The 11,107-nt window shown below is 32.8% G+C and overlaps 1 protein-coding gene and 1 long non-coding RNA gene across 3 annotated transcripts; both read left to right on the forward strand.

The window, feature by feature from the left end:
- The first annotated feature begins 165 nt into the window (after positions 1-165).
- Positions 166-1,121, forward strand: LOC105132772 (uncharacterized). Its single transcript, XR_843643.1, has 2 exons — positions 166-507; positions 583-1,121. It is a non-coding gene; the product is annotated as an uncharacterized LOC105132772 (long non-coding RNA).
- A 4,279-nt stretch (positions 1,122-5,400) lies between these two features.
- Positions 5,401-11,107, forward strand: LOC105132783 (synaptotagmin-5-like). Of its 2 annotated transcripts, none has more exons than XM_011036479.1 (12): positions 5,401-5,481; positions 5,668-5,799; positions 5,937-6,038; positions 6,179-6,229; positions 6,571-6,691; positions 7,025-7,146; positions 7,268-7,366; positions 8,217-8,297; positions 8,395-8,480; positions 9,215-9,440; positions 10,215-10,379; positions 10,662-11,107. In XM_011036479.1, exons 2-12 carry the CDS (start codon positions 5,695-5,697, stop codon positions 11,037-11,039), a joined length of 1,536 nt encoding a protein of 511 aa, XP_011034781.1. In that variant the 5' UTR covers positions 5,401-5,481; positions 5,668-5,694; the 3' UTR covers positions 11,040-11,107. The 2 variants fall into 2 exon arrangements, with proteins under 2 accessions (XP_011034781.1, XP_011034774.1); XM_011036472.1 differs by having other exon boundaries at positions 5,450-5,537.

Consider the following 11,107-nt stretch of genomic DNA (forward strand, 5'->3'; position numbering starts at 1 on the left):
TATTTTAGGTTACTCGGGCTGATTTCTAGTTTAATTTGACAATAACAATACTCAATCTATTATCCATTAAACCTAAAAAAATATTCATCAATTCAGATAATATCGGCATCATCCGTTCCGTTCATATTCAGGTGAAATCACGATCCCTAAAACCCACCACTTTCCTTCTCTACCAGACTCGCTCTTCAGTATTTAAGCTTTGTTGACTCGGTACACTCCGAGTCCTTTATTCATACCTTGTCCACTTGCACCCTAGTACTCTACCCCAGGCAAGTAAATTATTCATCGTACAGCAGCCAACGGCCATGACCGGAGCTACCTTTCTGCATCTAATCACTATGGCCGCCCCCCCCCCCCCCGCCACAACACAGGCTCCTCCCACTAAATACATCAACCACACCGTTGGTGATAATGCCGGCTGGTTCTTCAATTCCACCACCAACGCCGCTGCCACTAACTATTCCTCTTGGGCTGCCTCCCAAACCTTCAATCTCGGCGACTATCTTAGTAAGCTACGAATTTCCAAATGTGAAGGCGCGCGTGAACTTTTTCCAAGTGTTTGTTAAATTGATTCTTTTTCAGTTTTCAAAACGAGCTCAAATCAGACGGTGATCTAGACCTACAATCTGACAACATTCAAAAACTGCTCAATCGATGACTCCTCCTATAACGATACCTTCGTCTACAATGGAGGCAACATGGTTTTTAATCAAGCGTTGACCATGATTGTACCGTTGACTATTCAAGGTCCGAATTATTTCTTCTCTGATGCTAGTGATGGCATTCAATGCCAGCATGGATTGGCCTTTGATATCAACGTTAGTCGTGGCCTTGGATTGCCTCCCAGTCTTAATCAGCCGCCCCCTCCACCGTACAGGGAGCCTCCAGGTCCCGACTCAGCTTATCCGCCGATCACTATTCCGGCCGAGGGAGGGGGGGCAGGAAATAGTGGATTTAAAAACGGGGCCAGCGTGCAAGTGATTGCGGGTGTGAGTTTATTTGCTTTGCTGGCAGTCAATGGTGGGGATAGGGGTGGTATTTTTTGAGTTGTTTGGTGTTGGATTGGTAATTGGATACATATGTAACGGGGATTTTTTATTATGTTTGGGTGTTGATTTGAAGTGAGGTTTTTTCATGAATTATTTTATTCGTGAATTGAAAAAAATTCGGATGTACTTTGTAATTTTTATAAGCTGAAATGAAAAGATCAAACATGTACTTTGTTTTCAGTCTATTTTTTATTATAGGAAAATTCAAGTAATTTTTAAAATTCTATGTTATAAATAATTCCATTTTAATCCAAAATCCATGTTCATTACTATTTGATGTAACAATTAAATTATTATTTTTTTATATTTTGAAAAAAAAAATATAATATTGGGGTAATTTGATTTTTTTCATAGTCAATTCATCAACAAAAATAATATATGGAGTATGTGAATTTTTCCACATTTTCTAAATAGTAAAATAATTAGATTATTTCCAAATAATAATAAAAGATGATTTTGCTGATTGATGGTTTTTATATTTTTTTAAAATATAATGAAATGATATCTTTATTTTTAAAATTAAAAAAAAAATCATGTCTCGGATAATTTTTTTATCCTTTCGCATGAGTCGATTTTTTCAACTCTAAAACTATGGAGGGCAACTTCATCATTGATTTGTATTTAAATATAAAAATTTATTGATATATGTTGTTTATTCTTCCAAGTGTATAGCATCTCTTAGTAGTCAAATCTATTATGTTATCATGCCATTAAAAATATTATCATGTTTCTTTTTCTGGTTGGCATATACAAATAATAACAGAATAGTTTATCATTCATGAGGTTTTTTATCTTATTTTCTCTATTTTTTCCATAACACTGTAGGTTAATCCTCTCTTTTTTTAATATTTTAATTTCAATCATTATTTTTTTAATTTTTAATTTTTATTATTGATTCTTTTACATAAGAAAAATACAATTTTTTAAAAAAATTGGTCTTTCAATCTCAATTTATCATGTTTTTTTAAATTAGTATTTATTATTTTGATTTGTAATTTTTTTTATAATTATTTTGTAAAATTTTTGTTGATTTTCAAATTTATCATTCAATCCAAATTTATGGTGTATTACTGTGTTTTGATTTAGTCTTTTTTTTCTTTAATTAAAGTTTTTTTTTTCAATTTAACATTCCAATAAAGATTTATGGGTTGCTTTCTAGGGGTTTTTTTTCAATTATTTTTTTTAGTTATATATTTTTTTTAATTTTAAATACTGTGTAATTAATATTTTTTCTTGATTTCATCATTCGATGCTTAACTTGCCAAGACCTCTATGGTTTTCCATATATGATGCTTATGATCCAATAACCCATGTGACAAGCTTGAGAAGTCAATACAAGTCAATGTTTTTTGCAGCTTGTTTTGTTTTTTAATTTTATTGTTTGATATTATTTTTTAAAATTATTGATTTTGTGGGTTTTTAAATTTTTTTATACCATATTATTTACATCTCAGTACTTGACCCATGAGTTTTATGAGTTAGCCCAGGGTGGCTCACTCTTTATTGTTTAGGTTATAAATCTATCATATTACTTTCAATTGATTCGAGGTGGTTTCTTTGTTGATTTTTATTTGGTCTTGTACTTTTAAATGCTTGTTTATCCAAGTTATTGTGATGTTTTTATTCTTAAAATATATCAATATACTAATGTTATATTTTGTTGTTTAATTAAAATAAAATCAATTTATTAAGTCTAGTTGAGAGTATAACTCGAATCATTTTGTTTTTTTTTTATTTCATTAAATCACGCTTGTGATAGCTAGGTTATTATTGTCCTTTTTTTTTATTTTTTTAATCTCATATTTTGATTTTATTTTAATTGATACCTTCTTTTAACACATGTTTTCTTAAAAATATATTTTTTAACACATGTTTCAATTAACTCCCCTCCTCTATAATTTTTTATTTTGTTTTTTTTAATAGAATTTTTTTCTTATAACTATTTTTCATGTATTTAGTTTTTGAAAATATCACCACGATTCATCTATTTTTTTTTTTTTATGTACATCAACTCTACTTTCATACACACACACAGATAATACATGCAACACTGTATAATATTTTTTTATTATATTTAATAAATTTTATGTATATTTATTTCTATGACTATTTAATTGAATAAAAAATAATTTTAAAAAATAAATTAAATAAACATAATCAATTATATATCTCATTACAAGATTAAATATTTGATTTATATTTATTTTTTAGTTTATATTTATCTCTTATTCTTTTTAGTTTTACTTTTAATTATTATCAATTGTTTCTATTTTATTCAGGTGGATCATTTTTTATCTAGTTAACTAAATTCATGTATAAGTTTTTTATTTATATTTATAATTTTTATATAAAAAACCAAAAAAAAAGTTAATTAACTTATAATAAAAATATAAATGATCTACGTGAATAAACTATTATAAAAAAGTTTAATTAACTTGTAATAAAAATATAAACTCATCATGCTTCTCACTCAACGATGGCAATACCTGAACCAGAAAATAGATAATCAATTTGCGAGAGATTGAGAGGAATTCATTTTTATTTTTTTTATAAAAATAAATTAACGTCTCCAACTCTGGATTCAATTCTTGTTGTCCGAATCAAATTTAATAACTACACAGTCTACACCTACTGGTTTTGTTGAAAACTTTTTGAAAGTTTTGACTGGACAAGACATAGCATGACAGCACTTAGATTTAAGAGACGAGTGCAGAAGCTTCAATCCGTATGGTTCCATTCCATGTATAGCTAGCTGTCTCTTTCATGGGGCAGGATAGATTGTGTTTTGTGTCTGTATTTCAAAATGGTTTTAACACGATGCCGGGTGCCATTTCTTCTGTTTTCACACACACACGCACACGCGCGCGTGCACACCCACAAAAGAAATCATAGAACCACGTCTCCAGGGATACAAACAAGCTGAACCTAGAGTCCATTACTTTTTGCCCGGTCCCAAGCACGCTACCTTCGGATTTTATTCTTTTTGTTCCTTTCCACCACCTTCAACGCGACTAAACCTGCAGGCCCGTCCATAAATCCAGCCCTTATCCAGTAAATAAATGATATTCCCTGTCTACAGGTGTTTGAGAGAGTTTTTATTTATGCTTTTGATGTTTTTTAAAATTATTTTTAATTTAAAAATTCATTAAATTGATATTTTTTAGTGTTTTTTATACTTTCAATATACTAATATAAAAAAATATAAAATAAATTATTTTAATATATTTTTAAACATAAAATTATTTTAAAAATTTTATGTGTTATGATCACAAACATCATAGCAAGTATTTTTTTTCTTGAAATTCTTATTTGTTTGTTTACGTGATTAAACCATGTTTTTAAAAATATATATTTTTTTATTTTAAATTATTATTTTTTAAGTTTTCTAGGTTGTATTGATTTGACCAATAGCTAGTGAATAATTATATTTGATAAGTCGAGCTTAAAGAAGAAGAAAACGGATTATAAGAAGATACCCTCCTACCAATCCTCTATTTTTAATATGGACGATTTGTTTCTAATCTAATCAAGAAACTTATTTAATTTGATACATATTGGCTTAAATATTATCATCTTAAATTGGAAAATAAATTTAAAATACAATAATAGAAACATATTATTAATATCACATAGGATTCGGTGAAAAACCTTCATTCATATACCATAGAGAGCAGGTTAGTAACAATTACGTACCCGATCCAGGGGTGTAACCAAGAAAATAATTTAGAAGGGGCCCAAAATTAGAAAAAAACAACTAGGAGAGGTCAAAACTTAGATTTTAATTGTTTTTTTTTTTTTAAGAACTCGAGCCCCTGTCAGCCCCCCAACCTCCGCTCCTGCACCAATCGTAACAAAGCTAGAAGTTGCCAGGCAAACTACAATCCTAATCTAAAAAGCTACTTTGCTCATATTTATTGTTGTTTTTTAAAATGTTATTTATTTAAAGATATATTTTTTATATTTAAAAATTTATTTTTGACACACATTAAGACAATTTACACACATATATAAATAATTTTAAATATAAAATAATATTTAAAAGTATTTCCAAAAACCATCAAAAAATAAAATAAAAATAAAATACAAGGGTGAAGTAGAAAATCCCTATATCTTATTAGATATTTCCAAACAAGTCCAAAAAAAACGTACAGGATTATGGAGGGAGAAGGAGTGCAATAAAAGCAGGCAATTGAATGTTATGGTCGTTATAGATTAAATAAAGAAGATCAATGCTTTGTCTCCCGCTCTCCTTCCTCCGCCAGACCTGGCCCTCCCTCTACTTTTCCATTGGTGTTTCTTTTTCTCGTGGAGTGATATTAAATACTCGCATCTTGGTCTCCCCACTCAGGAAAGAAAGGAACACGTTACTTTCAAAAGAGAGAGAACAAACAAACTCTCATGGGTATTCCAGCATCAGTATTATTATCTTAGCGTAAAACAATCATAACTGATTCTACCTCCATTTCTTTGATATCTAATTTCTTCACTGTAAATTCCTCTCCTCAGCCTCTCCATTCAATAACAATAGCAATTCATGGACGTAATGCATCGCTGTTTGATTTTATTTTTTTCTGATTTGTTTGTCTGTGTTTTCCTTTTTTTTTTTTGGGTGGATTAGGTTTAGTTGTGCTCGGAATCGGGGGACATGGGGCTGATTTCAGGGATATTTTTCGGGATCATCTTAGGAATCGGGTTGATGGCTGGATGGAAACACATGATGCAGTACCGAAGCACCAAAAGAGTTGCTAAGGTTCGTTAATTTTGATTGAGATACCTGTCGTTTTCCTTTCTCTCTCTTTACTATTTGTTCCGTTGAAGTTGCTTGAAAATACTGCGAGGTGCATTGAATTTGGAAAGTTAAATGCAAACTCGAATTTCTGTTTGCAGGCAGTTGATATAAAACTTCTCGGGTCGCTTAACAGAGATGATTTGAAGAAAATATGTGGTGATAATTTTCCTGATTGGATATCTTTTCCTGCTTTTGAACAGGTCTGTAATATTGTCTAATTAGGTACTCCTGTATTTTAAATTGAGTTTGAGCTCTAATTTCATGTTGTGTTGTCATTCTGCATCGTTACATGGTTAGGACGTGGTTCACTACTTATTCATGCTCTGGTCGCATCTTGCAGGTGAAATGGCTAAACAAGCAATTGGGCAAATTATGGCCTTTTGTTGCAGAAGTAAGATTCTTGTTTTTTTTTTAATTCTTATTATATTTTTTTGCTTACAATTAGGTGTAATTGGGAAAAAATTTCAAGTGCACTTTGGTTTCTTGTGAATTCGATTTTTTTTAGAGAAAAAAGATCTATGTATACTGGTAAATGTTGTTCATGTTTAAGCAAATAATAATAAAAAATAAAAAATAAAAATCCATGTATATTGATAAGAATTACAGGAAGATAGAATTTGTTGTAGGGAGAGTGGTGCAGATCAAAGATTTTGTAAAATTTTAATGGGCCTAAAAAACAAGCTTCTTTCCTGACATAATAAACCTGAGATTGTTGGCCGAATATGTTCACAGGCAGCTACACTGGTGGTTAAAGAATCTGTTGAACCACTATTGGAAGACTATCGACCCCCAGGAATTACTTCTTTAAAGTTTAACAAATTTTCTCTTGGAACTGTGCCACCCAAGATTGAAGGTATGAATCAACAGATGCTCCTTTCTGTTATGTAGTTGCATTTGTTGCCCTACTTGTGTCTGATGAAGTATTATTATGTCACTCGAGATTGATTGCATTCAATTATGACAGCGTTCAAGTAAATTAATGCTCGGAGCCATTCTTTTAAATAGGACTTCAGAAAGTATTTCTGGCAATTTTTCAATAAACAAACAGCATGCAAGCATTTACCAGGAATATTTTTATTTATCAAGTACGGATGTTTTCACCATTGAAATGCACTTATTTACTGCCTTCACAATGTTATATTGCATCACTCCTTGACTTCCTTCTTTATTACTTAAATCAATGCAGGCATTCGTGTCCAAAGTCTCAAGCAAGGTGAAGTTACCATGGATATTGATTTGAGGTGGTGTGGTGATCCAAGCATCATTCTAGGCGTTGAAGCTGCACTTGTTGCTTCCATACCCATTCAAGTTGGTGGATCAATGACTTTGACTAATAACCAAATTCTCTTGACTTTTCTTCATCCATTTGGATCCTTTTTGTTCCAGGGAGTACTTATCTGAATATTTTTATGGTGAAAAAATGCTACAGCTGAAAGATCTTGAAGTTTACACTGTTATCCGTGTTATCTTCCATCTTGCTGAAGAGATTCCATGTATTTCTGCACTCGTTATTGCTCTACTTGCTGAGGTACATCTTTTTAAAGCTTTTAAAAGTATCTGGTTGTTATTTTATATATTTCTTTGTAGTGATGTGCAGGTGTTTAGGTTGGTACTCAAACTGGTACAACAAATAAGTGGCTTTGATGGATTTTCGACAATATGAATGATTTCTACGTATAGGAAATATGCGTGTATAATTTGGGCTGTACTAAAATAGTTAGGCTTTGTTGGAATATCTTTATCATAAAGCTCTCGCAAGATTTCAGAGAAACAGAAATGGGAGGGAGAAATAGAAATCACATTGCTTGGACATGCCTCTCTTTTCCTTCTGGTGTTCCTGTGACATCAGATACCTCAACTTCTTCTTGTCTCTCTCAATGTGTTTTTTTTTCCTTTTTTCCATTCAAGTTCTTTCTTATAACAGATATGTAACTATCATTTCTGGTGGACCTTCAGGATGTTCCAGCTTGAAGGTTACACAAACAACAGAACACTACAAAGTCACGATGAAATCATATTTAATGAATGATTAAGCTCACCAAGATTTTAAGTTCTTTGAGTGGTTATTGTATCCAACAGTATAACAATACACTAATCTTATATTAATTTCAAGAATTCATTTGACATTATTGATATAATGTAAGGAGTTGCATATGGATGAGGACTGTAGTTGAACTCGAGAAATGAGTTAGTTCCATTATTTTATTTAACTTCAATAGCATGCTCTATTTGGCTGTTAGTGATGATCATCAGCTGGTTAGTACATTGAGTTTAAAGGAGATGGTGATTAGTTACATGAATGCATGCACTAAGTAATTGCTGACATCATTACAGTTATAATTTTTTCAGAAATTACTAATTCTTGTATCATCAATCAGCCAAAGCCGAAGATAGAATATGTTCTCAAGGCTGTTGGTGGAAGCTTAACAGCCCTTCCCGGAGTATCAGATATGATTGATGTGAGTATTTTCTTCCTTATATCAAAACTTGTGTTCTTTTGTTTCATTGTCAGTTTGGCATCCCTACTCACTATTCTGCTCTTATTGCATTTGGTAGGATACTGTGAATTCAATTGTCACAGATATGCTTCAGTGGCCCCACAGGATTGTTGTTCCACTTGGCGGTATCCCTGTTGACACAAGGTAAACAGCAACTTTATGGTTTTTGTTTTCTGCTCCTGAGAGTTGTTACAATATTTCTTAATACATTTTGGCTGTCTGAGTACTCAAATGTGTTTGAAATGAATGTATATCGATGTTCTAAATTACAGTTGCAGTTGCAATTGTGATTTCTGTTGTGCTCCCAACCGTGGAGTTGCCAGCGTCACATGACTGTAATGGCCGTTCTGATCACAAATTGTGATTGTGCTCATGATTATGATTGAGTTCACAGTCATGGAGTTGCTGGCTCTAGATAGCTGTTGTGGTCATGAATTGCTAGCAATGCTTGGAAAATTTTGGAATTGACAATAGTTTTTTAGAAATGTAACCAATTATCTTCAAGATTATGCAGCTCAAATGACATACAAGCATTAGTTGTATGATGCTATTTAACATATTTCAAAATATTACCCATAAAATGTCCCTAAGAATTATTTCTGATATAAAAAAAATCACGAACTCAACTTTACATCTATACCTGTTGAACAGTTCCAGACCACAGAACTGTAGTTTATGAAAGACAATATAATCAAAATCTTATGATCATAAGTTTCTATGAACAATCCATGAAAGTAAATGTTAAAAAGTTGATATATTTGCCTTAAATCCTCATTTTAACACCTGGGTGACTGGGTCTAAACATTAGAAGCATAAAGTGGAGGATTGAGACTTTAGATATTAGTTTACTTAAGATATTTCTTGTTCTTTACTTTCAGCGAATTAGAGCTTAAACCACAAGGAAAGCTTACAGTGACGGTGGTGAAGGCAACTGACTTGAAGAACATGGAAATGATCGGAAAATCTGATCCTTATGCAGTTGTATATACTCGGCCAATGTTCAAGGTTAAAACACAAGTTGTTGATAATAACCTCGATCCTGTTTGGAATCAAACATTTGACTTGATTGCTGAAGACAAGGAGACACAGTCGCTTATCCTTGAGGTTTTAAATCTCTCATACGCCTCATCCTTTTGCTCTTGTTATTCTATTTTGCCTTTTTTAGAACAATGCTTGCGTAGTTTCTCATGCACCTCTTACTCTATATTTTGTTTTGTTGACATAATTGACAGTCTAGCTTGAATTTCATTTCCATGTGGGTCCTTATTGTAATTGTCGTGGGGATCTGAGACAGCTATATACTTGTCATGCTAGAAATATGCACTGAATGAGTTTCGAAATTTTCAGAACCTAAACTGTGAGGTCTCTGCTTTCTTTTCTGTTTGGAAGGGTGGGAGATTAGGCCACATAATTGTCTCAGAAGTGCAAGCACAACATTTACCATTGTATTTAGTAAATGCATGTACAGGTGACTTCATAGTCCTCCCAGCTGCGCTTTGTCAAATACATGCATCCATCTCTAATTTTTCTTCTGTATCCATGTCTGCTAGTCTTTCTCCCAACTGCACTTTGTCAGATACATGCATCCTTCTCTATCCATGCAAGCATGCATTTACCATGTGCTGGTATTGTATGATTTAATGTGTTGCTATTCTACGAAATGCCAGCCATTATCTTTATGCAACAAGCAGTTGAAGTTGCCAAAGTTTATGGAGATATCCTCTCTCCCCTTTTAATTCTATGGAACTTTACCTAGTTTTTACTCTCTAGAACTCAAATATGATCAACTACTTGTGTTTTTGACATTGTTGATCTCTTCTGAAAGAGTGTCATGTATTATCCTTTATGACAATAATGTGATGAAACTCTCTTTAACAGGTCTTTGATAAGGACATTGGGCAAGACAAGAGATTAGGAAGAGCAAAATTAGCTTTAAATGAGCTGGAAGCCGAAACTTGGAAGGAGGTGGAGTTGAGACTCTTATCATCATTTGATACCTTTAAGGTTAAGGATAAGAAGGATAGAGGAACTATCACAATTAAGGTGACAAAATATGGCATAATTGTAGTTTATTTTGTCGTTTTTTTTCTCTTTTTATTCGACTAGTAGAACAGCTGGTGATAATTGGATCATATATATGTCCATTCTACTGTTTCTTGATTCTGTCTATGAATCCCAGGCGTGACATATTTTTTATAGTTTCGAGGAACAATATAGTTTTGTCCGTTATTTTGCTCTGTTTTCATTTTAAGGCTTTATACTTGTCATTTTTATTTCATGTGCTGTAGTTATTGGTTATGTTTATATTTTACGTTGGGTTTGCAGGTCTTGTACCATGAATTTAACGAGGAAGAGCAGTTGGTTGCTCTAGAAGAAGAGAAGAAGATTGTAGAGGAACGAAAGAAACTAAAAGAAGCTGGAGTTATAGGGAGCACAATGGATGCACTTGATGAGGCAGCATCACTGTTGGGATCAGGTGTTGGAATGGTGGGCACTGGCATTGGTGCTGGAGTTGGCCTTGTGGGAACTGGTGTTGGTGCCGGGGTCGGGCTTGTGGGAAATGGCCTCGGAGCTGTTGGCAGTGGCCTGGGCAAAGCAGGAAGATTCATGGGCAGGACACTCACCGGGCAATCCAGCAAGAGAAGTGGCACCACAACTCCAGTCAATAATGTGCAAGAAAATGGTGGGGCAAAGCCCCTGTAGTGCCGCTGGTGAAGAATGTGAGCTTAGCCCAAGATGTGCTTTGCTGATGTTTTTAAAAAGTTATTTTT

The sequence above is a fragment of the Populus euphratica genome, unplaced genomic scaffold, assembly GCF_000495115.2.
Source record: "Populus euphratica unplaced genomic scaffold, PopEup_1.0 scaffold2.1, whole genome shotgun sequence".
NCBI lineage: Eukaryota > Viridiplantae > Streptophyta > Magnoliopsida > Malpighiales > Salicaceae > Populus > Populus euphratica.